The sequence below is a fragment of the Grammomys surdaster genome, unplaced genomic scaffold (genome assembly GCF_004785775.1).
Source record: "Grammomys surdaster isolate TR1022 unplaced genomic scaffold, NIH_TR_1.0 172, whole genome shotgun sequence".
NCBI lineage: Eukaryota > Metazoa > Chordata > Mammalia > Rodentia > Muridae > Grammomys > Grammomys surdaster.
Window position 1 is genome coordinate 4,168,181 of NW_021604620.1, and position 25,780 is coordinate 4,193,960.

The 25,780-nt window shown below is 42.6% G+C and overlaps 1 protein-coding gene across 2 annotated transcripts in view; it reads left to right on the plus strand.

Annotated features, from left to right (window-relative positions):
• Oxsr1 (oxidative stress responsive kinase 1) overlaps positions 1-25,566 on the plus strand; it is an 86,641-nt gene extending 61,075 nt beyond the window's left edge. For both annotated transcript variants that reach the window (XM_028767372.1, XM_028767373.1), the window contains 8 exons: positions 587-709; positions 4,503-4,538; positions 10,446-10,592; positions 11,712-11,776; positions 14,931-14,983; positions 21,249-21,317; positions 22,223-22,287; positions 22,816-25,566. In XM_028767372.1, coding sequence (XP_028623205.1) covers positions 587-709; positions 4,503-4,538; positions 10,446-10,592; positions 11,712-11,776; positions 14,931-14,983; positions 21,249-21,317; positions 22,223-22,287; positions 22,816-22,890 — 633 coding nt within the window. In that variant the 3' untranslated portion in view covers positions 22,891-25,566. The remainder of the gene's footprint in view (positions 1-586; positions 710-4,502; positions 4,539-10,445; positions 10,593-11,711; positions 11,777-14,930; positions 14,984-21,248; positions 21,318-22,222; positions 22,288-22,815) is intronic.
• The last annotated feature ends 214 nt before the right edge of the window (positions 25,567-25,780 follow it).

Here is a 25,780-nt window from a genome sequence, read left to right on the forward strand (position 1 = left end):
TTTGAGTCAGGGTCTCATGTAGCTCAGGCGGCCCTTTTAACTCACTTATTCAAAGCCAGTGGTGGCTTTGAATGCCTGGTCCTTTTGCTCTCTTTATAATTTAGAATTAAAAAGTTAAAGCTGGGCATGTTGCTGTACCTCTTTAATCCCAACACTCTGGAGATAGGCAGGCCGATCAATGTCACAGCCTGGTCTAGAGTACAAGTACCAGGCTAGCCAGAGCTACACAGTAAGGTCCTGACCCAAAGGAGGAAAAAAATGTTGCGAAAAGAATAGATGCTTTCCCTTGGGTTTGTCTGCAGTGTATTTGAAACCATCATTCCTCCCCTCTAAATGTTTTGGTATATGAATACGTTAGTTTTTTCCCCTGTGCTCTAATATAAGCAATATCATTGGGGTTCAGAGTAAAGAGGGTTGTGGTTAAAGTACTGGGCAGAGCAGATTGAGGGTTGGAAGATGGGACGTTTTAGGGACACATGACTCAGTTACTATTTTATTTCGGTGATAGAGGGATGGGAAATAGAGTTGAGGTTCCTGTTGTGTATATACACAGCACTTCCGTAACCCACATGCCATTCTCGCTCAGGTCCGCCGAGTCCCCGGCTCCAGCGGCCGTCTCCATAAGACGGAGGACGGAGGCTGGGAGTGGAGTGACGACGAGTTTGATGAGGAGAGCGAGGAAGGGAGAGCCGCCATTTCTCAGCTCAGGGTAAGGCGGTTGCACGGGACTGTGTGGACTCTAGAGTTGCCTCTGAGTCTTGTTATAGCTGAAAGAGCTAAAACAGAAAGAAGACAAGTGCCGCAGACAGGACTTTCTAGTTAATTCTATGTGGCAAATTAGAATGTCAATCTCTCAATGTGATGTCATTTAGGATGTGTTAAAATAGCCACATCTAGAGGGGAAAACTACCCTGATGTGGAGAGGAACTGGATGGCACTAACGGCTGGATGTAGCCAGTGTTTGCTACTCTGTGGCTGCTTCTTCTACTCTTGGAACCCAAGAGGAAAAAAGGAAAAGAGCTCTCTGAATAAAGTCAGGGGTCCAAAAGGGGGCGCCATTATCATTAGACTGCTTCCTGCTGGTTTGGGGATGTCAAGTTCTGTGGGGCAAGTTTGGACTTCCCTGTCAGGATATCTACTTTCTTCTTGTTTCTTCTTTTCACATGACTTCTTATCAAAATGAGACCAATCAATAACAACCAACAAGCCCCTCCCTGAGGAGGGGGCGGCAGTGCTATTATTTTTATACCCTCTGAAAAGTTCCCAGAATTCCAAATGTCACACAGTTGCAGAAACTATCTGCAGCTGGCAAAATCAAGCCCCTTTTATAGCTTGAGGCAGATAAATCATAGTCAGCTGCTGTGGACAGTTTGAAGAAGTCCCATGTCACATTCTTGCACCGGATTAAAACAAAAGCATGTCCTTGTTTCTGTGTTTTGTTTTGTTTTTTAAGATTTATTTATTTATTTATTTATTTATTTATTTATTTATTTATTGTATATGAGTACATTGGTGGCTGTCTTCAGACACACCGGAAGAGAGTATTGGATCTCTGGAAGAACAGTCAGTGTTCTTAACCACTGAGCCACCTCTCCAGCCCTGTTTCTGTGTGTGTGTGTGTGTGTGTGTGTGTGTGTGTGTTGTGTGTGTGTGTGTGTGTGTTTAAAGAAATCAAAATTCCAAAATTCTCTCTACAGCTAGACACTGCAGAAGAATTGAAACTAGAAGGCTTTACAACATAATATGTTTTACTTGGAGAGGAATAGTGGACTTCATTAGTTGGTATATACTGGATATCCTGTGTATCTGTCTTTATCTTTGTGTGTACATACATAGGTGCTTGTGCTAGAAGCTTTGAGGTCTTTCTTTTGGAGTGGGTGAGTTTAATACTGGGCATGTTTGCCTTGTGGGATCTACTCTAATTGAGTTCTTAGGACCATTTTGCTTTTTGTTTTGTTTTTGAGACAGTCTTTCTGCAGACCTGGCTGTCCTGGAGATCTCTATGAGCATTCTGGCCTTAGACTCATAGAGATCCTCCTGCCTCTGCTTCCTTAGTGCTGGGATTAATGGTGTGTACACCATGCCCAATGGTGTCCTTAGGACTCTTGATCAACATAGAATTTTTGTTTATCTGTTAAGTTTCTTAAAGTATGATTCTTTTGTATAGCTAAGTTTTTAAAGGCCTTGTCCATAAAAATTGACAAATATATATTAAGCATTAAGTTTAGAAAAGTCCTGCAAAAGACACAAATGGTGAACATTTGTTTCTCTTCTAATTTTGGATGGTTTCTGTTCTATCCTTCAAGATTACTTACCATTCCTTTATCTGCTGCTCTTTATCCTTCATCAGCTTCCACAGTCTGTCCCATGTCAGGCATTGCAGTAGTGCAGACAGTTATTCTTTTGCCTTTTGTGTCCCCCATATAACAATCTGAGTGTAATACCAGACATTTATGTGTTGTTTCCTCTCTTATTTTATTTTCATGTTGTTGTTTAGTTTTTAAAAGATAGTTAATGTAGCCACAGATGGCCATTGTAATGTCTCTTTGTTAACACTGACATTCATGCTGCTTCCCTTTGCTTCAGTGTCTGTTCACACTGGCATTAGGCAGGCTGTCTGCCTTATGTGTTAGGTACTAGGCAAGGTGAATTTCACCCATTGCTTACCAATAATTCTGTGATTTGTAAGTAGAAGGGTTTAGTCGCCATATAGGGCAGTAGGCTCCCTTGGCATATTTTCCTACATATACACTTCTGTACTTTGTCCTCCATTGTCTTCCTCCAGCACAGCCTCCCCTCTGCTTTCATGTTCACAAACCCCATCTCTCTTAGTCTGCTTATTTCGGCTTACGTGCCTTGCTGTGTGTCCCTTCGTCTCTTTTCTCTGCCATCTCTGTCAGCCTAGATTCTTATTTATTTGTTTGTTTGTTTGTTTGTTTGTTTATTATATATACAGTGTTCTGCCTGCTTGTACACCTGCAGACCAGAAGAGGGCACCAGGTCTCATTATAGATGGTTGTGAGCCACCATGTGGTTGCTGGGAATTGAACTCATGACCTCTGGAAGAGCAGTCAGTGCTCTTAACGTCTGAGCCAACTCTCCAGTCCATAGATTCTTTATATAACAGAAAATATGGTTATATACTTTGTCTGAGTCTTGCTTATTAACTTTATCTCAGTTTCATACATCTCCAAAAAATGGAATCCTTGTTGATGGCCCTCTTACCAGTTTCCCTGTCTTGGCTGTTGTAAGGCTGACAACTTTAAACCTGGAAACCTATGTTTCTGTGTGCTCTGGCTTATATTCCTTCACAGATATATACAGTTGTGCTATACTTGGCCATAGGATTGTTCTCATTTTAGTTTTTATATTTATCTTGAGAATTTTTAAAATCAGTTTAACAAAATATACAAAGTAGTGGGTTTTGCTCTGCATTTCTGTTCACACCTTGTTCTTGCTGTCTTGTTCATGGCTGTGTTCTAGCTTCATCCCTTCCTTGTCTCCAGTTCATGTCTTTCTGGTTCTCCTTCATCCCTTCCAGTATCTCCTGTTCTTTTCATGCCACATGCATCTCATTATTTCCAGCCCACCCCTGGGAAAATATCTTCTTCAACTCTTACCGTTCTCTTTCTAGACTCACTAAAAATGCAAATACAAAGGAAAGTTTAAATATAGACACTGCATATGTATCTGTCTTTTACGGAGTGACTGGTTTCCACTCAACCTAATGATTTCCAGTTTTACTCATTTTCCTGCAAATGCCATGCTTTTGTTTTTCTTTATGGCTGAATAAAATTCCACCGTATAATTAGCACATTTATTTTATCCAGTTTCTGTTAATGGACATGTAGCTATTGTAGATAGCACAGCAATAAACATGGGTGTATAAGAATAGTTATAATGAGACTTAGAAAATACGTCGATAACTAGCTTAAAGAGTTTCCTCTGTAATTTGATCATAGGTACAAAATATGGTTATGATTAGTGAAAAGAATTTGCTTTAGAGGATGACTTTTACTTCCTGGGAACTCAGAGCATCTGTATGTTTGCTTATAAAACTGATATTGTTCAATTTTCTTTTTGTTTTGTTCTGTTGTATTCTGTTCTGATTGAGATTGGTGCAGGGGTGGGTGGGTAAGGGTATGTGTCTCACTATGTAGCCCTGGCTGGACTCAAACTAAGTTTGTAGATCTGCTTGCCTCTGCCTCCTGCATGCTGGTGTTACATGCATGAGTCACCATGCCTGGCTGTAACTGTTAACTTGTAGCACAGTAAGTATATTGGTATGTTCAATATCGACTACCTGGACAAAGACTATAATGATATCACAACCGCTTTCTCTTTTTAGAAAACTTAGATTCGAGTTAGTTTATGGATCAGAATGGAACAGAGTGATTTACAGTCAGTATTACTTGCAGTTTCTTGGAATTCACTACTTTAAACCGACAACAAGTCCTCTTACTGTCTCAGTTAATGAGTGTCTCTTTCTGTGTCTCTTTCAGTCTCCCCGAGTAAAAGACTCATTATCAAATGCTGAGGTAAGTAACTGGAGGCTAGCAAGCTCTTGTTAAAATAGACATTTTATTTTGTTCTTAATGTGAAGCTTGTTCAACCAGTCTGTCTTTGTCTCTGTGTATCTCTGTGTGATTAAATTCTAATGAGGCATTTATTATACCAGCCAGACTTTAATTTGGCTTCCCTGCTTGCTGAGTTGTTTTGAGTTAGGTTTTGACCAAGCCAGCTCAGTCAGTCAATAGGTTCTCCAATAAGGATTAAAAGTAAAGAGACCATTAGACAGTATTGCAGCATGACCCCAGCCAATTCTCAGGCTGAAGGCTGAGACAGGTTTTTTCCCAATTTTCTTTTAAACCATTTTAATTACATGCAAGTATTTTGGTCAGTTCTAGGTTGAGAACTAGCAATACAATAGATGCAAATAGTCAAGGAACAAACTAGGCAATAAGCAAAGTCCCGTGATCACTGTTTCTAAGGGCTTATCAGGATGACCAAAATATTTGAGCCTACTCCCTGTCCTAGCCCACAGTCATATTCATGCCTGAGACCTGCTTCTTTGTTTTGGCCTAAGATTTAAATTTCTGACTGAAATTACTTCTCTGTTTTAGCCTAAAATTAGATTCCTGCCTGAACTTACTTCCTTGTCATGGTCCAAAGTCAGATTCCTGCCTAAAGCCCGTTTCCTTTCCTTGGCCAATGTCAGATTCCTGTCAAGCAGCCCCAAAAGCTCTCCACAAGGTTTGGTCTGCTTGAAGTGGAACGTGATAGGAAATCCCACAAACAGTGCCCCGTAGAGTGGACTGGTCTTCTTCTTACTGTCAGAGGGATGTGATTTCCTAGTGCATTGTGTTGTATATTCTTCCTTCTGGTAGTACCTTCTCTTTTGAGGATGGTATGTGATTTAAAGACTTATCTTTGCTCTCAATATAGTATGCAGTTCACATGCATTACTACATACATGATTTATGTACTCAGAACTATCTTGTATATCTTAACTACCAACACTCGAGTAGCTGACACTCTTCCACTGCTGTGTGTTCCTATTCCTCACTCTCAGCACATCTGGAATCATTCTCCTTCCAAGACCTGTCATCATGAGCAGCCCCATAAGTTTTTTTGGCCAGTGAAAATTCATCAGGGGCTGAGGTTCTGGCTTCAGTGGGTAGAATGCTTTGCAGTCTAGCAGGAACCTTGAGTTCCAGCCCCAGTGCTACATAAAACTGTGATGCATATTCCTGTGATCCCAGCTTTCTGCAGGGAGGAGGGTTAAAAGTTCAAGGTCCTTCTTGGCTGCATAATGAGTTCAAAGTTAGAATTCAAAGTTAGCTTGGAGTTGTTGAGACTTTGTTCTTCATCCTACCCTCTTAAAAGATTGGGAGGCAGAGGCAGTAGGCTCTTTCATTTTGAGGCCAGTCCAGTGTACAGAGTGAATTCCATGATAGCTAGGAGTACACAGGGAAACCTTGTCTTGTTGGGATAATCTTTGTGCACTGTGTAAAAGTTGTCTTTGTATTATTCAAATGTTGATTTCCTATGATAGAGAGCTGAGAATGGACTTTGGTATTGTTATTCCAGTTGTTCAGTACCTGCATCATATTTATATTACAAACACCTCCCTCACCTTCCGATTGGTTTAATAAAGTGCTGACAGCCTATAGGTATGACAGGAGAGGCAGGACTTCCGGGCAGAGATAGGACTGTAGGAAGAATTGAGAGGTGTGGAAGTTGCCAGCTAGAGAGGGAGGAAGACCAACAAACCGAGACAGTGAGAACTGGCAAACATGGACTGGGATAGATGGGCTAGTAAAGTGATAAGAGCTCGCTGGGAAATGGCCTGAGCTAAGGCCTGAGCTATAATAAACAATAATTGTCTCTATGTCATTACTGGGAGCTGGCAGCTCAAGACAGTTGAGTGATACTGTCTCAAAAAAACAAAACAAAACAAAAGTTAACAGAAGGAAGGGTTGCTCTGTGATTCCTTGTTTTTTAAATCCTGTCACCGTGAGCCGCATCCCTGCAGCTGACATGCTTATAGCTTCTGCTGCTCAGGTAGACCTGGATTGTGTACAAGAAACCCCTCTGAGTGGTCAGCTACTGAAAGGTGAAAACTGTTAACTTTGGGTTTAATTTGCCTTGATGAATTTCTCAAAAATTAAACAGGAATGTACTTTACAGATCATCCTGAGTGTTTCCTTCTAGTCTTCCTACTCCTTCCTTAAAAGAGCATCTCCACGCGAATTTCTTAATTAAAATAAATGTTTTTTAAGAACAATTTATGTATTTGTATTTATGTGCACTGGTGTTTTGTCTGTGTGTGTTTCTGTCTGTGTGAGAGTGTTGGATCACCTGTAACTGGAGTTAGAGACAGTTGGCAACTGCCATGTGGGTGCTGAGAATTGAGCCCAGGTCTTTTGGAAGAGCAGGCAATGCTCTTAACCACTGAGCCACCTCTCCACCGCTCCTTATGAATTCTTACCTACCCATATTCTCATGCTGTTTACGTCATTTCTAATTTAATTGTAATCAGGTTAATATAACATAAAATTCACAGTAACAGTCATTTCCAGTTTGGTGATATTGAGTACATTCATTTCACAGTGCAATGATTGTCCCAAGAACTTTTCATCTTTTCAAGCTAACTCTATCCATTGGATTTTCCTACCTCTAGCTCTCGACAGCTACCTCATACCTCAGCCTCTGTAAGCTTAATTGTTCTGTATGCTTCATGTTGGGGGGTCGCAGTGTTTGTTCTTCTCTCGCTGACTTGTTTCCCCGCACCCCGCATGATGTCCTATGGTGTGTTCATGTTGTAGCAGCTCTCAGGTGAGATCTGCAAGGCCACGTGTGACACTTATTATAGAGGTATGAAGCCTTTTCTTTATTCATCTGCCCAACAGTGGAAGCACTCCTGTCCTTTGAGTTGTCGATAGTGCTGTTATGAACGGCAGTGTGTAACACCTGCTCTCAGATCTCTGAGCCAGACATCTAGAAGTGGAATTGCCGAGTTGTGGGAATTCTGTTTATGTTTTCTACTTTCTGTTTGGTTTGAGGCAAGGTACTACTTTGTTATCCAGGACCTCAAACTCACAATCCCACTGCCTCAGCATCTAAGTACTGGGATTACAAGTATGCGCCACTGTGCTCTGGTGTTTTGTTTTCTGAAGAACAGCTGTGTTGTCTTCTTAGTGCTAGTGTGGTCCCGTTTGGCATCCCTACAACAGTATTCTGAGTTTTCAGATTTTCATATTTACTTCCTCTGATTCCTGCTTTGTTTTGGTGACAGGATCTCATAGCCCAGTCTGGCCTCCATCTCACTACGTAGCCGAGGCTGACCCAGACACTGAACTTCTACGTCTGCCTCCTCAGGGCTAGGATTATAGGCTTGTACTACTATGCCTGGTTTTATGCAGTGTTGGATTTCAAACCTAGGACTTTGTACATATGAGGCTGGGCTATATTTCTATTTCTTCACATTCTATTTCTTTGTTTTCTAGAGCCTTTCGGCCTTTTAAGGTAGATAATCATGTGCACATACAATGTGGAAGCTGACCTTTAAAATTCTATTACTAATAGGTGAGCTTATTCAGAAGTAACCTTGAACTTCTCTTTTCTGTGAAAATGTAACACTTTTACTATGGGATTAATGAACACAAAAGTTTCATTAAGTTTTTAATTCAAAATTTAATTTAAATTTTTATGTATGTATGTGCATAGGGGTACATGGGTGTGTGTGCTCACAGAGGTGAGAAGAGTGCATCAGATCCCCTGAGCTGGGGTTACAAACAGTTATTATCTGCCTGATACGGGTGCTGAGACCCGAACTGTGCTCCTCTGCGAGAGCAGTAAGTCCTCTTAACCACTCAGTCACTTCTCCGGCCAGTCTGCTTGGGTTTACTTATAAACAATATTGGGGGTGGGGGGGGAGAGGACACACACACCTATCTGTCTGTCTGTCTACCTATTATTTTCTATCAAAAGTAAGACTTTATTATTGCCCATTGACTTTTCTCTTTTAGTAGTAAAATATTTTCACTTACATTGATATTTTTCCCAGTAGCTAATTTTAAATATGTTTAGCTTACTTTTATAATCAAGATGTGGTTTTCCTCCAGATTGCCTAATTAAACTGTATTAAACATTTGAAGCATACAGTGTCTAGTGTTTGTGTTAGTTACACTTCCTGTCCTCTACCCTCAGACAAGATCTCACTATGGACTCTGTCTAGCTTTGTCCTCCTTACTTTCCTGCCTCAGCCTCCTTTTTTAGTATGATTGTGTGTAATAGTAAGTAAATATGCAATAATAGGTCTCTTTGGGACAGCCTCCGACTCTTTGCCCCTTTTCCTTTCTTCTCTGTTGCCCCCGCCCCCCAAGTTGGAGCCCCTCTTTGTACTCATCTCCTCCTCCTGTCACCTGCGTCCTGCTGTTTCTTCCCCTGTTCACCCCAGCTGTGGTCCGTTCTTGGTTTTTGTAGGTTTTTTGGTCTACTATCTACCTGGGAAGTTCATGACATCGTTTTTCTTTAGAGCAGAGTATTACCCTGTTATGTAATGAACCACATTTTCTTTGTCCATTCATTTGCTGAAGGGCATTTTAAGTTATTCCATTTACTGGCTATATTGAACAGAGTAGCCGTGAGCATTGCTGAGCAGGTGTCTTTAGAGTAGGATATCAGGTCCTTTGGGCATATCCTAGGAGTGGCCTGGCTGGGTCCTACAGTAGATATAGTGCTAGCTAGGAAATGTCCTTACAGACATTTCCCTGCAACCTCTCCAGCACTTTTTGTCAGTTGTTTTGTTGATCTTCACAATTCTGACTGGGGTGATCAATGCCAAAGTTGTTTCAATTTGCATTTCTTTGGTTGCTTAGGGTGGCACATACATCTTGAGGTGTTTCTAGGCCATTTTTATTCCTTCTGTTGAGAATTCTGTTTAGATTCCTAGAACACTTTTGAATTGGATCATTCATTTCCTTGATTCTTTTATCTTTTGAGTTCTTTGTATATTGTGGTTGTTAATTGTCTGTCAGATAGACAGCTGGCAATGATTCCCTCCATTCTGTGGGCCTTTCTATTTTGTTGGGTGTTTCCTTCGCTCTACAGAAACTATAGTTTTATGAGGTCTCAGCTATCAATTGTTGACCTTCATTCCTGGGTAAATAGAGTCTCATTCACAAAGTCCTTTTTTACACAGAAGATTTAGTGTTTCAAGTTTCAAATTGAGGACTTGATCAAATTTTTGTGCCGGGTTATAGATATGTGTCTAATTTCATTCTTCTGCATGTGACAATCAGGTTTCCCATTTGTCGAAGATGTTGTCTTTTCTTCTGTGTTTTCATTCTCTTAGCTCACAGTTTTAGATGCCAGAATTCATAGGTATGGTGGCTCCTTGGTTGGCCTCCTGGGAGGCTCTGACTGCAGATGCACATTGGGTGGGTAGGAGTATATAGAGAGGAGCTGGCAGAGCAAGAAGAGATTCTGAGCTGTCTCTTAAAACAGCCCATTCTCACAGAGCACTAATCTACTTTCCTGTTTTCTAGAGGCTGGGCAGTGACAACCCGCTAACCTCCCACCAGGTTTATCTTTCACAGGTTATACCTCAGAATATTGCTAGACAGGCCTGACGGCACACATCTGTACTCCCCACACTCGAGAAGCTGGGTGGAGATTTTGAGTGGGACTAGCCTCGGCTACCTAGCAATTTCCAGAGCAGCCTGTATAATAAATAAAACAACAAAACACTCTCCTCTAAAATAACCAAAACCAAAAAGATTTTAGAATGCTTAGAAACACTGAATAGTATGTAGTAGAGACACGTGCAGGGAAATGATAATAATTCAGGGTTAAGACAGCACACTGTGAGCGCTGTGAGCCCACTGACATGCTGCAGAGCTCTCCCGCTCACTCAGCCGCACTCCGTGTGTTCACTGCAGCTCTTCTCGGCAGCTGATCCCATGAGGACTTTGCTTCAAGTTCCAGAACAGATTTCTGCACATCTACCTCAGCCAGCTGGCCAGATGCTCACACAGCCAGCTCAAGTCTCTCTCCTGTCCCCTGCAGAGCCAACAAAACCAGCACAGGTAAGTGGGGACTATTTTCCTGGCCCATCACCCGTGGGCAGGTGATAAAACAGTAATGCATGTTGATACTTTGGTTTGGAACAAGTGAGAAATTCTGTCTTGATAGTGTTACAGGTACAAATAAAAGAGCTGTGTAAGGATCACACAGGTGTTTTAAGCAACAAAATAAGTCAGTTATGAAAATATACCAAATACAAAAAATCTGGTAGCATATTGTCATTAGATCCTTGTGAAGTTTAAGGAAGCCAAATACAGTTAGAGGAGTCTCCTTAGAGCCTGGAGAGGGAGCCGCCGGTTTCTCCTTTGCTCACTTACACTCATTCATGCTGCTTCTTCAGGCTCTGTTATCACGTTTATTCTGGTGAAGTTACTTGTCTATTTTGTGAGCATTGACTTTGTTAAACTAGGTAACATTTACTTAAGCACACACAATTGTCATTAAGTTGTAGTGTGGTGACAGTGTCTGGGTAATAATGGCTTCTGTGAGTCCCTGCTGCGTCTGAGTAACTGCAGCTCCATCTGGTACTCTGTAGCATGTATGCCATTTGGCTGAGTAAGAGTTTCAGTGTCAGCTTATTTATTAATTATTAGAAATGCTAGGTGAGAAGAAATGGCAGTTGTGAAGTTTCCTTTTGTTCTTTAATATATCTTCATCTTGTCTTGTGTCCCCAGAGCCCACTGCTCTGAGTACCTCTACTTGGTCACACCACTGACTTCCCTTCTTTCATCTGTCACGTGGGAAAAATACAAGTGTCTTAGAAAAACTGACAGGAAGAATGGAATTATGTTATAGACAAATAGAATGCATGTCCCCCAGCAAGCAAAGCTTTACAGTTTTCAGAAAGATTTAAAAAGATCTGGAATCTTGGGTTGAATGGAGTCCTAGGAGACAGTTACTTTAGACTATTCTTGGGAATTAACTTTCTGATTCCATCTGACTTAGCTGATAGCTGCCTTTTGTTGTTCCTTTGGAGGTGGCCCCTCCCACCACAGGGGCTGTCTTGGGAGCTACAAGGACTTGGGCTGGGGAGGATGGAAACTCCTGCCAGGTGTCTTTCTTAGATGGCCATTGTCCTTGCTTCATGTTCCTGACAGGGACTTTATATCAATGCATTTCAGGCTCAGTCTTCAGGAGAACGGTCCCAGGAGACCAAGATCCCTATCAGTCTAGTGCTAAGATTAAGGTAAGTGAGCATATGCTGTTTCCGAGTGCTTTATAGATGTTGTCATAGTTGGGCTTTAGAGTATGGTACTGCATAGCGATGTGTGTGTTTCCAACATGAATTGCTGGTTGGTTGTTTGAGAATCTAGCTCTTAGGTTCTGTGACTGCTTTGCATACCTGCTTAGTAGGGGGAGGGAACAGTGTGTGCATTTGCAGCGGCTGTCTGGGTTGTAATGGAGGATGCTGGGGCAGTGGCAGAGCTGGCTGTTCCTCTGAGGAGTCTGACAATGGGGCGTGTGGGCATTTAAACCAGGATAGGCACTTGATGGCTGTGATTGAGCAACCTGTGAAAAAGTTTGTACCTTCCTGTTTTCCTGCCTGTTTTGTCATTGGTTTATGGTGGGGTATACAGAAAGGCCTAGGTAGATTGCTCAGGAAGAAACATCATTGGTATGAGGTCTGTGTTTCAGCCTTATCCCTATTAATAACAGTTGGAATCAAGATTCTATAGTTTTCTTTGTCAGAATAAATTTGATATTATATTGTTTCTTTGTAGTCATAAATGAATATGAAAAAAAAATTAGCTCAAAGACAGGCTAGACCTTCTTTCAGTGTTAAAGTATGCCACTGAAGTACCATGTGGTAGAATACCACACAGGAATTCCAGGCTATCCTCTTTGTAAAGTTAAAGATAGAGGCCACAAGAGCCGTTTAAAGTGGTTTCTACTAGGAACAGTGAAATTACATCACAAATGTTTAAAAGCAGAGTTGGTTACTTTCTTTGTATAGAAAGTGTACTCAGTTGTAGATGAACAGAATGCCTCAGTACCCTTACCTATTGTACTATACAGAGAGAGAGCGTGCTTGTCTCTGTACAGAGAAATCTGTGTTGAGTCTTACCACAGTAGACATGTGCCTCAGTAGAGTATGGAAGACACTGTGTGATGAAGCCTCTGTTATCTTGAGAGGGACTTTTTTGTCTGTTTTCTTGTTTTTTTTTTATTTTATTCTGGCTGTTTGTTTGTTTGTTTGTTTGATGGTGTTTTTGAGACAGGGACTCACTGTATAGCCCTGGCTGTCCTGGAATTTACTATGTAGATCATACAGGCCTCAATCTCACAGAGAGCTACCTGCTTTGCCTCCAAAGTGCAGGACGGTGCCAGCCAGAGCGATTGTTTAAGGATCACTTTTTCACAGTTTATGGAAGTAGTAGAAAGTTGGGTTCTTATTCCCCTTAATTGAGACTTTGATGCTAAATGAACAGAAGAGATAATAAACACCTCAAGTCCAGTTTGCCATATTGTTATTTGTGATTGGAGTGCCAGTTAAACCACACAATTTCAGTGAGAAGTCCTCAAGCATATTATTTGTGAAATAAACCTGACCCTTCCGCTTGTTTAGGTAAATGGATTTGAATCTATAGTAATCTGTCATGTGTGCTGTTAGACATTATGTTCTAATTTTTCTACCTTAACTAGAACTTCAGGCTACCTAAATAGTCTCAATATATTAAGTGTTGATCACAGCTATACCTTACCAATCATATTGCTGCCAGTATGGGCCCAGTTCCTTTTCCTGCCCTCTCTGCCTGTTCAAATCCTGCTCATCTTAAGTCCCATTTAAAAACTATCTTGGGGGCTGAAGATGGTTCAGTGGTTAAGAACACTGGCTGCTCTTGCAGATGACCAGGGTTTGGTTCTCAGCACCCACATAAGAACTATCTGTAACTCCAGTCCCAGGATACTTGACACCCTCTTCTGGGCTCTGAGGGCACCCACCAGGCATGCACATGGTACACAGACTTACAAGCAGCAGAATACTCTCACATAGAAGGCATAAACAGACAAAACCCTGCCTCTAAAGCTTTCTTCCTCCTCTCGGTCTCATGTGTTCTCTGCGCTGGTGTGTGATCTGAAGGAGTAATGTGTACTTAGTTCCCTGAATGTGATGGAGTGGGATGACGATGAGGAACAGGGTCCTCCAGCGTTCCAGTCCCACCTTCCTGTGTGCACAGGCTTTTCTTCTAGTTTTATATGATTATATGCTCTCCTTCACTTTTTTGTTGCCAAAACGGAATACCAAAGATTGTAATTTATAAATAATAGAGATTTAGGAAAGTATGGTGGTTCACACCTATAATCCCAGCACTTGGGATGCTGAGGCAGGAGAATTCCTTAGAGTCTGAGCCAACCCAGGCTAGAGAGTAAGAGCTTGTCTTAACAACAACAAACCGAAACAGAATCCTGACATTTGATATCTCTCTCTGTCTCTCTCTCTCTCTCTTTTTTGTCCCCCTCTTTTTTTTAAACAGAGGTGAGGACCAAACCCAGGGCCTTGCGCTTGCTAGGCAAGTGCTCCACCACTGAGCTAAATCCGCCCCCCCTTGTTTTAAACATTTCTTTCTTTCATGTATGTGAGTACACTGTCGCTCTCTTCAGACACATCAGAAGACAACATCGGATCCCATTACAGATGGTTGTGAGCCACCATGTGGTTGCTGGGAATTGAACTCAGGTCCTCTCGAAGAGCAGGAGTTCAACTGAGTTCAACTGAGCCAACTCTCCAGCTGACATTTGGTTTCTTACAGTATGAACTAGAAGTCCAGAATGGTAGGGTCTGTGTGTACATCTGATGAAGGCCTTCATGTTGCTTTATCTTGTGACCAAAAAGACAAGAGTGCACAAGGAAGCCAGAAGAGGCACAGTTCACCTCATGGCAGTCAGACCTGCTCACTGCAGTAGCCCCCTCAGTACTGTGCCAAGGACTGGCTTTCCAACACAGTCAGTTTATAGATCTCATTCAGATCATACTGTTACGTTATCTTAGTGGGATTGAGGGTGGGAATGGGCTTGTGTATCTGCAAATTAGAGATTCTTGTGTTGATCCGTAGGGGAATAATAAATTCAAAGCTATATAAGATAATTTGATGATAATGCTAAAAGTGTTAGCTAAGAGCCCTGTAGAATGAGCATATTAGGACGAAGTATATGATCTGTTAGAACAGAATAATCTTTCCATATATACATATACATGCATGCGTAGACTCACACACATATACATATGTATACATACATATATATATACATATGTATACATAGTCACATACATATACATATTTAGGCAGACTGTAAACATAAATTCAGAAATTCTTATTTTCCTTATTCTGTTTTAATAGGAATTCCAAAAAAGAACTAAATGATATTCGATTTGAATTTACTCCTGGGAGAGGTGAGTATTACAAAATATGACTAAAAACAATGAATACTAATTTGCTACTTAGGTAGGTATGAAGGTTTTTTTTTTTGTTTTTTTGGGTTTTTTTTTGGTTTTTGGTTTTTGTTTTTTCGAGACAGGGTTTCTCTGTGTAGCCCTGGCTATCCTGGAACTCACTCCGTAGACCAGGCTGGCCTCGAACTCAGAAATCCACCTGTCTCTGCCTCCCATAGTGCTGGGATTAAAGGTGTGTGCTGCTGCTGCCACCACCACCACCAGGTATAAAGTTTTTGTCATTTAAATAAGGTTTGCTTTTAAAGGATGGTGAAACTTCCTGGCTTAGGTTTTTGGAAATACGCATGAAGAAAAACTGCAATGGATTTACTAGTACTTTCACTTGGAGATCCGACTGTAATAAGATGTATAGTAATGAATGCAAGCCTATTAGTAAATGCCACTAGCAGGCATGCATTTCCCTAAACATTATTCCATTCAGTTCTTAAGATGGCTATCTAAAGAACAATGATTCCCATTTGACAGAGGATGAACTCCAAGTTAGAGGAACGCAGAGCAACCAGTTCATAATCTAGAATGAGGCACTGAAGTTGAGTTCTTCCAGAGTCCAGAGTCCTTGCTCTTATCCTTGCACATGCTTCTTTCTGATAAGCATGCAAGAGGCAGGGTTCCTGGCTTCCTTTCCTCATGTGGAAGCTGAACCTTGTCATAATTCTGTTTCTAATTGTGAACTTCGACCTGGAACAAGACTTCATTTTTCTTGCCTTTGTTAACTCATGGTTAGGAATGGCCAGCAGATGACTATTGCTAGGTTCCACAGTTAATTTCCTGCATGTAGATATACAGAGGGTATATGTTTTACTTTTTAGATATGTTTTTAGGAGTTTTGATTGCTAGGCATCTATATGAATGTGTGCGTACCACCTGTCTTAGTTAGGGCTTTTCTGCTGTGAACAGACACCATGACCAAGGCAACTCTTATAAGAACAACATTTATTTGGGGCTGGCTTACAGGTTCAGAAGTTTGGTCCAGTATTATAAAGGTGGAAGCATGGCAGACATAATGCAGAAGGAGCTAAGAGTTCATCTTCATCTGAAGGCTGCTAGAAGATTGGCTCCCACATGGCTAAGAGGAGGGTCTCACCCCCAGAGTATACACTTCCTACAACAAGGCCAGACTTCGAAGCAGTGCCCACTCCCTGGGCCAAGCATATTCAAACCACCACATTCAACTCCCTGGCCCCCATATGCTTGTTCAAACACATGAGCCTATGGGGGTCATACGAGCAGTACTGTAATAAAAAATAGATTTAGTTCAACTTCAAAGGTCCCCATAGTCTAAAGCAATCTGAACAATATTAAAAGTTCAAAGTTCAGTCTCTTCTGAGATTCATCCAGTCATTTAACTGTAATCCCAAAGCAAGACAGGAAAGCAGCTGGGCAAACTCCAAACTCTGCGTCTCTATATCTGATGTCAAAGCAGTCTTCAGATCTCCAGCTCCTTTCTCATCTTTGTTGACTACAATAAACTTCTTTCTCCTGGGCTGGTTCCACTCCCTGTTAGCAGCTTTCCTCAGCAGATATCTCACAGCTCTGGCATCTCTAACATCTTGGGGTCTCCAAGCCAACTTTAACTTCACAGCTTCCGTTCCAATGGCTGGGATCCACAGATGTTCTTCTGGGCTCCTCCAAAGGGCTTGAGTCACATCTCCAGCTCTGCCCCTGTAGCACTCTAGGCTCTGGTTGACTCTACTACACTACTGCTGCTGTTCTTGGTGATCATCCTATGGTGCTGGCATCTCTAATACACTGGGGTCTTCCACTGCTACTAGGCTTTACCAATAGCCCCTCATAGGTTCTCTTCATGGTGCCAAGCTTTACCTTCTTTCCATGACCCCTTCAGTCCTGGACTGTCAACTGCAGCTGAGGCTACACCTTCACCAGAGGCCTTCCATGGCCTCTCACAGTGCCAAGCCTCAGCTGCTCTCTATGACCCATATCTTCAAAACAAGTACCATCTGGGTAATTCTTACACATTACCAAGTCTAGCTGCAGCACAAGGTATAACTTTGGCTATCTCTGGAGCACAGCTTCTTTGCACTCTTAGAAAACAGTTCCCAGAAGATTTCACTTCAGTCATGCTGGTCTCTTCTTATTCACTGCTAATTTGTTAGCTCCAGCTAGCCAGCATCAGTTGTCCTAGTGGTTCCTTCTATCTTTGACTTTAAAGAAAAATCCACATGGCCAAAGCTGCCAGAGTTCTGCTGCTTGCTGGAGCTGGAACATGCCCCCCGTTCTATTACATTATTACCAGCTTTCTGTTTTCCAACTCCTTTACTGCCTAAGCTTGGCTGTCCTGGAACTTGGTGTGTAGGTTGACGTTGAACCCAGAGTTCTGCATAGCTCTGTCTCCTGAATGCTAGGATCAAAGGTATGTACCACCACACCTAGACTTAAGCTTTTCTCTACTTGAAACTTGCTCTATACTAAGATGGCCTTGAACTCAGAGATCTGCTTGCCTTTGTCTCCTGGGATTAAAGATGTGAATCACTGTGCTTAGACCTAAGTGTAGTTGGCTGAGATCTTGCCCCAAAGTCACCGCTTGCTCCATTTCACTTCCTGGTGCCCCTTTCCTCCGTAAACCATATATTTTATATTTTTTACTTTCTCAGCTTGCTCCTTTTCATTAAAACACTCTTCATAGGGCTAAACCAGAGAACAAAGTCTGCTGGGCTTTTTTGAGACTTCCTTTGTCAGTGCAATTAATATAAATCTCTTTACCTTAGACTCAGGCAGACTCTTCAGGCAAGGGCAAAAAGCAGCCACATTCTTCACCAAAAAACCCACAAAAACAGTCTCTAGGCCACATACTAAAATTTTTCTACATTGAAACTGATGGATAATGTTGGAAAATGATGGAAGGGGTTGTCTCAGCGGGCCCATGCTGTGGCATCTCTTCCCCCTGAGGGACCAGCCACATGACAACGGTATAGCATAGAATAGAGTTTATTCAGGGCATGGGGAGGGGAGCCAGGAGGGTAGTAGAGGCAGAGAGAGAGGGTGGGGGGGGGGAAAGAGAGGGGGTAGGGAAGGAGGGAGCGGTGAGGGAACAGACAGAACCTACAGGCAAGAGAACAGAGCAATAGGGTGAGAGAGAGGAGGAGGCAAGCAGCCCCTTTTATAGTGGGCAGGCCTACCTGGCTGCTGCCAGGTAACTGTAGGAAGGAGCATGCCTGGCTGTTGCCAGGTAACTGTGGAGGTAGAGTTTAGACAGAGTACTGACATTCCACCATTTTGGTTTAATTTTTAAAAAATTAGAAAGAGGTGATGGCAAAGCAGGCATAGGGTCGTTGTGATATCTGGCTACTTCCTGCTGGCATCGGGGCGATGTGTCTCTAGAGAGAACCTAGAAGAATGGGTATAGGAGATGTTTGTCTGGTCTTAGAAGAGTTTGCTGTTTCCTGCTGTCCATGGTCTATGGAGCAAGCCATCTGAGGATAGGTCAGAAGGAACAGGTCCAGTAGAAGCAGCTGTGTGTGTGACAGGAGATGGAGCATCTGGAGGTTGCTTCTCTGGAGCTGTTCTGGATGTGCCTGGACTTGACAAGATCTGGATGGCATCTATTTGGTCCATGAGAGGTAGATCTGAATGGGTTTCCTGTAGCTTTTAAGTTTACAAAAGAGATAACAGCATGAGTTAACAACACGAGCAGTTTTTTTTTTTTTTTTTCTCTGCCCGCACCTCTCCCACGAGCAGTTTTTAAGATGAGCCTTTGTTGGATCCTATAGTGGAATGTTTTATTAGAGTTAGGCAAGTTTATAGGAACTCAGATAATTTAGGACAGTTTCATAGCAAGAAGAGGAAATATGAAGCATTTAATTGATGGCAACTGAGTTTAGGTAATGAGGTAACAGATAATATTTGTGGAGGCTTAGCCGTCAATGTAGTCAGAAGTCTGAGAAAGAATAAGCAACAATCTACCAGTTATATATTATTTTAAAAAAGTGCCAGAGTCCACTAGCCAACAGTTCCTGTGGTCTCCATAGTCTCTTGGGCAAAGTCAGTTTGGCTTCCAAGCACAGAAAATGCAGGGCCTTTTCTCTGTGGAATGGATACGTGTGACATGAGAAATGACTTACCTTGATTTAGCCAAGTCATTTGACTCAGAGCATCCAGTTTTTAGTCCACTGCGTTTGTTCGCATACAATCCAGGCTGTATCTTTTAGGAGTCTGGTGTCCAAGCCTTCTGAAACCATCTTGGGTCAACTGTTAGAGGCTTTGGGAATTCTGTCGGCCATAAACTTAAATATACTGTTAGCAGACTTCTGACAAGATTGAGAGCCATAAGGATTGGTTGTAACTGAATAGAATTTAATAGCAGTAGTAAAAATCTATCAAGATAGAGCCTTTCCTATCCTGTCTTAAGTAACTTTGGTGGGTTGTGTAGGCAGAGAAAAGCACATTTTTGTATTAGCAAAGAAACACTTGGCTAGGACCAGAATAAGAGAGCTGGATCGAATGGCTGGCGGGAGGTTGGGCAGCAGCGGCAGCAGGGCGAGACGTCCTGCTAGCGGCTGGAAGTCACTGCCCAGTGTCTCTGGTGGCTAGAGTTTGCAGTGAGTAAGGAAAAGCAAGCGTGTCCCATATCACAGCAACGTTCATGTTAGTTGTTTTTGTAGCGGAAGGCACCGTTAGCACTCACTTTACAGGTCCCGGGCAGAGAGGGAGAGGGAACACCTCCCTCGAGTGCTCGGGTAGCCAAGCCCTTTGTGCAGGTGCACGTGGGGAAGCAAGTCTAGCTGGTCTGATGTAAACCTGCAGACGTCCACTAGAGTCTCAGCAATTCCCCCGTTTTGATTTAATTAAAAAAGAAAAATTAGAAAGAGGTGTGGGGTTGAGCAAGTTTCTTGGGCCAGATCTGCACAGTTGGGATTAAACTCTCAACAGTCTACGGTATTCCTACTAGGATAGCCCATTAAGCCCAATTTAAAGCATTCCATTGCTTTTCAAATTCAAAGTCTCCAAATCCACATTTTTTCAAAGAAAAGCATGGTCAGGCTTATCACAGCAGTACCCCACTCCTGGTACTATCTTCTGTCTTGGTTAGGGTTTTACTTCTGCAACAGACACCATGACCAAGGCAACTCTTATAAGGACAACATTTAATTGGGGCTGGCTTACAGGTTCAGAGGTTCGGTCTATTATCATCAAGGCAGGAGTATGGCAGCATCCAGGCAGGCATGGTGCAGGAGGAGCTGAGAGTTCTGCACCTTCATCTGAAGGCTGCTAGGAGATGATTGGCTCCCACAAGGTTAGGAGGAGGGTCTCATTGCCTCCACAGTGACACACTTCCTTCAGCAAGGCCACACCTATTCCAACAAGGCAACACCTGTTCCAACAAGGCCACACCTCCTAATAGTGCTCTTCCTTGGGCCAAGTATATTCAGACCAGCACACCACCTCCCATTGGTTCTCTTGTTCCTTCCAGAGGCTCCAGTATCTATTCAGTTAAAGATGAAATTGATTGGTTTGTTTGCTTATTTGAGGCAGGGTAGTGTTAGCTGACTTTAAACCCATAGAGATCTGCCTCTCTCTGCCTCCAGCGTGCTGAAATTAAAGATGGAATTAGATTGAGATCATTTGCTTCATCTATTTGCTTTCTGTTGTATCAGTTGCTTATATTGTTACTCAGGATGAGTAGGAAGAATGTAAGCTGCCATCACTATAGTGATAATAATCTTAGTAAACTTCCATGAGTCTCAGGACAGATTGTAAGGTATGTTCTCAAGTCTTCAATTTGAGAAATTCACTCCAGTTCACTGCATTTCATGTCTAAGCTCAGAGAGCTCAAGTTCAAGAGTTTTTACTAATTTTTATAGAACATAGAGTGCACAGGACAGAGATTGAGTCCTAGAAAAACCAAAGTAAAAACACGCTACAGTTGCTAATACTGATGGGAAGTGTCAGGCATGCCAACACTTTGCATTGCAGCACTAAGGAGTGGATTAGTCTCCACGTGTAGGGCAGTCTTCTGATGTGCTAGTGATCGCTGCACTATACAGTTCAGCGATTTGTCTTTTGCTTTGAGCCATGTAGTTCATATGGACCCTGCTCCCTAGCCCGACTTACGAGAGTCAAGGACAGCCCCCACTTGCCTTCTTGATTCTGCAGACTGAGTAGATCTTAGCTCTGTTGTGTTCTCTCTGTGAGCATCACAGTGATGTGTGTACACAAGAAATACAGCGCTGTGTTCTTTGTCCTACAGATACAGCAGAGGGTGTTTCTCAGGAGCTCATTTCTGCTGGCCTGGTCGATGGAAGGGATTTAGTAATAGGTAAGCATGTTATTTTCTGCTCTTAGCCTTAATGTCATGTTGTATAGTGGTGCCTAGAAATCCTGATTCCAGTGAACAGGTCTGATGCTTCTGGAAGTAGTTTTGGCTTCATTAAAATTACAGTATCAAGGACAGTTCCTGAGCAAACCAGCAAAAACCTGTCCTTTCTTAGACCCTTGATGGTGGTAAATATCTCTGGGACAGTAGGCGAACTGACAGAAAGAGTAGTAAGATAATGGCTCTGCTGTCTCTGATGTGTCAGCTTGACTGCTCTGTGTAGACAGGGACGTTACAGGATGGAGATGGAGTAGTAGGAAACCAAAGTGAAGACAGGAAGAGTCAGGTTTCCCGACACTTGCTCTGAATCAGTTAACTGATGGGGAGTTTAGGTTCTGTGGGCCTTGTGTAGTCTGTGTCTTTTTTCCTTGTTTTCTGGGGGACAGAGTCTTGCTCTGTAGCTCAGGCAGGCCTGGAACTTACTATCCTGCCTCAGTTCCCCAACCCCTACCCCAGTACTAAAATTTTACAGGTGTATATCTCATACTTAGGTTTGTAGTATATCATTTGAAAAAGATTCTTATTTTTAGAATAGTAAAACAAAAACAGATCACAGGCTATACTTGGTTGCCTCCTCGTCACAGGCTTTCTGGTGTCTTAACATAAGGCATACCTTTTACTCCACTGTCTCTTTAGGGTAGTCAAGACACTTTGAAGAGTTAATTTAACAGTGACTCAGGATTTACTTATTCAGTCTGGAGATCAATGATAGCTTTGATTTGGAAAATGACTGGCCCCTTTTTTCCATTTTGATTATCCATCATTCTTAACTACCATTTTAAGATTTTAAAATATTGTTGAAAGTGTATGTATGTAGTGGCTCATTAATTTTCTTTGTATGATTACAGTGGCAGCTAATCTGCAGAAAATTGTGGAAGAACCTCAGTCAAATCGATCTGTCACTTTCAAACTGGTATTCACCCCTTACTCCTCTTCAGACCAGCCATTCCATTCCCTAAATGCCGAGACTATAGAATATGCTGAGTCAGCGGAGCAGTGGTGGCACCCGCCTTTAATCCCAGCTTTGGGAAGCAGAGGCAGGTGGCTGAGTTTGAGGCCAGCCTGGTCTACACACTGAGTTCCAAGACAGCCAAGGCTACACAGAGAAAAACCCTGTCTTGAAAAACCAAAAAAGACTCTGCTGAGTTGTGTTCATCCACTCTCTCTTCCCAAGACCCCAACTGCACTCTCAAGCTGAGTGGCCTCACTTCTCTCCCTCCCAGAAGCCTACCATCCAGGCCTCTAACTCTTCTCAAGGAAATGATAAAGCTATTTGTCATAGTTATACAAACATCCCCGTCATTTCTAGAAGAAACACAGTGGCTTATTTATATGTCAGGGACCTTTCACCTTCCTTTTTGTGGCCCTTATCAGTTTTTATTGCTACCTGAAATTTTATTTATAAATTGCCACACCTTATCATTTTTTTTTTGGTTCTTAGGCATCTGGTGTTGAAGGCTCGGATATTCCTGATGATGGCAAACTGATAGGATTTGCCCAGCTCAGCATCAGCTAAACCACAGTCCTGGAAGAGTCAGCCTAGGAGATGCCACACATGCACATGTCTGTTGCTTCTGTTGGCCTGAACCTACAACTGCCAAAGAACCCAGCAACGAACCTCCCAGCTTGGAGCTTTAGTTTTTCCTTTATGTTTTTCTTGCCGCCCCCTTCTCACCTCCCTTTTCCTACAAGGAGAGAAAAGTTGGATCACCAGTGGCCAGCATTTCCTCAGAGAGTTCTGTTGGTAGACACGCTGCTCATGTCCCCTCTCCCTCCATCTGAGAAGCAGAAGTGGCCAGTGTGCCTCAAGGCCCAGGATGGAAGTCTCTCAACTCATTCTTGCCTTACTACAGTGATGGCCCCAGTGGCTAGAGCAGCTGCACTGGGCAGCCTCATCTTGCCTGCTCTCCCACACCTGCTGGGACATGAGCATCTTGGGATATCTCTTTAACACTCAAGTAGCAATTAAAAGTTGATTGTTCGGCTGGAGCCCAGAGAATTTAATTACTGGTTTTTTCTTTGTACCTGATGTGAATTCTAGCAACCTTTGTTAGGAAAAAGCACAGCCTCGAATGGAGGCAGCCTAAACTCTTGTCTGTCCTCTTCATGGTGTCTCTTACTTGTTTTGCTGAGCTGTTCTCAGGCACCCCCTTCACTGCTCCCTCCAGAAAGGGTTGCTAGCCTTAACCTCAGCTGGTGCGAAACATCTGACTGTAGTCAGACTTCAGCCATCCGCTCCTTCAGAGTGCAACTGTGGATTGTTTGTGCAGAAAACATCAAGCAATGGCTTACAAATCTAATCTTGCCAGAGGTACTTTTTGAACAAGAAAAAGAACTTTGTAAATCATATCATTGGGAAAGTATTTTCAATATTTAAAAAAATTAAACTGAAGAAAAACTGATCTTTGATCCTCCTGTGAAGATGGATTTGCCTCTAAATTATGAGGAAATGGTGTACACGACTGAGATTTTTTTACAGCAATAAAGGAGACTCACACTAGGCTAGAGGCCTGCCTTCTGCTCCTCTCTTGCACTGACTGTGGAGGGGGTCTTCATCCGCTAAACTGACCCAAGATGGAACATGAAACCACACGTGCCGTGACCTTTAGGTTTACGAGTAGACAGTGTTAATTTGATTTTCTACAGAAATTATGTAACTTATTCTTTAAGTTTAAAAAAGAGCTCAATGCAATATGGGAATAATCAGTGAGGTTGATTTTTTTTTTCCTACTGTTAAATAGCATTTGTCTAATTGCTAATAAGCCTGCCAAGTTACCAAATTTTATATAAGAATGGAATAGTCAGTCTGGCCTTAAAGAGACACACAAAGATGGGCTGTGGGCCACTAGAAAAGGACTAGTTAGTTGCCTTTTATAGAGTTCCTTGCACCTGCCATTGTTGGTTTGATGAACGAGATTAGGTACTCAGTATGTTCCCACCCTCAGCCCATCTCACCCAGTTCTGAGGAACAAACCATAGCATTGCTCCTGCAAGTAGCTCTGTTGACTTTTCTCTTAGAACACACCTAAAAGCTTTCCCCATCTCTAACTTGTGCCACCTCATGGTTTCATTTATGCTGAGCCTGTAGTTTCAGTCATGGACTTCCATACTGTTGAGTGCAAAGGCATGTTGGGAAAGGTGTTGGAGAGGAAGAGAAGATAGAGTTGAGAGAGAGGTTGGGAGAAGGTCCCAAGGTCCCAGCAGGTTGGTAAAAGGAGGAACCTGCCGAGCTAGAAGGGAGTAAAAAGATTGACCAGCTAGTTGACAAACCATTTTTCTTTCTTCTTTCCCCCACTTGTTAGAGGTAGGGTTATGAGGAAGCAGAGACGGGGAGGTGGGATTGCCTATGGGAAGCAGGCAGTGTTACCTTTGCAGAAGACTCGTGGCTTGCTGTAGAATCCAACTTGGTTTCAGCAGCTTGACTTACTTAGTTCACTTACTGGCTCAGGAAGGAATTTGATATCCCTGTTCTGGCTTTTGACTTGGGGTGGTCCAGTGCCAGGCTGGAGGTTAGCAGCAGCCCATCTCCCGGTCACATTCTCTAGACCATCATCACCTTTGCCTTGCTGTGGGGGACAGACATGACAGTAAAAGTGTCCCGGGCTCTTTTCCGTTCATTGTTTGCTTTTTTGGCAACTAGGAGGTCTGCACTAAGACCCAGGACAATGTTACTTCTCCATGATGTGTGGTGACTTCTCTCTGCTGCCCTATGCAGTGATTGATGGTGAGAGAACCAGTCAGTGGAAACTTCCTAGGCGGGCCAGCTCGGAACCCAGGGGGCCAGAGCAGTGCTTCCAGGGGTACTCTGTCACTAAGTCCTCAAGATACCTTTGTCCCTGGAGGAAGGACTAACTATAGCACAAGATAGCATGTGCCATATATAGCCAAGATAGTATGTGAAATGGCCTTTCTAAATGATAAGGAATCATTTGGGTTGGTTCTTGTTTTCTGTGTTTTCCCTTCTGTTTTCAACCAAATCCTAGAGCCAGCTGAGACAGCTAAGTAATCTGCAGGCTAGAGCAAGCATGTACCAGTGATGCCAGTTCCTCCTTAGGGTGTGTGCTGAATGGTGGAAAATGTAAAATACTACTTTCTCCCTCTTCTCTCGACTTGTATTTTACTGCATGGTTTTGTTTGTTTGTTTGTTTGTTTTGTTTTGATTTTTAATCAATAAAGAGTAAATTGTCCTTAATGGTGTATGAATGCTTTTTTTTTCCTTCTGGGGTTGGGAAGAGCTCTGAGTAGGACATGACATGACCTCACTCCTTTTAGTTTTCATGTGACTAGAGTGTAGCCAAGGTGCACATAAACAGACACGCTCAGTGACATCCACATTCTTAGTAGAGGAGCTTGAAACTGTTGTGCTCCAGTTGGGGACACACATGTCCCAGATGGGAAGACGAAAG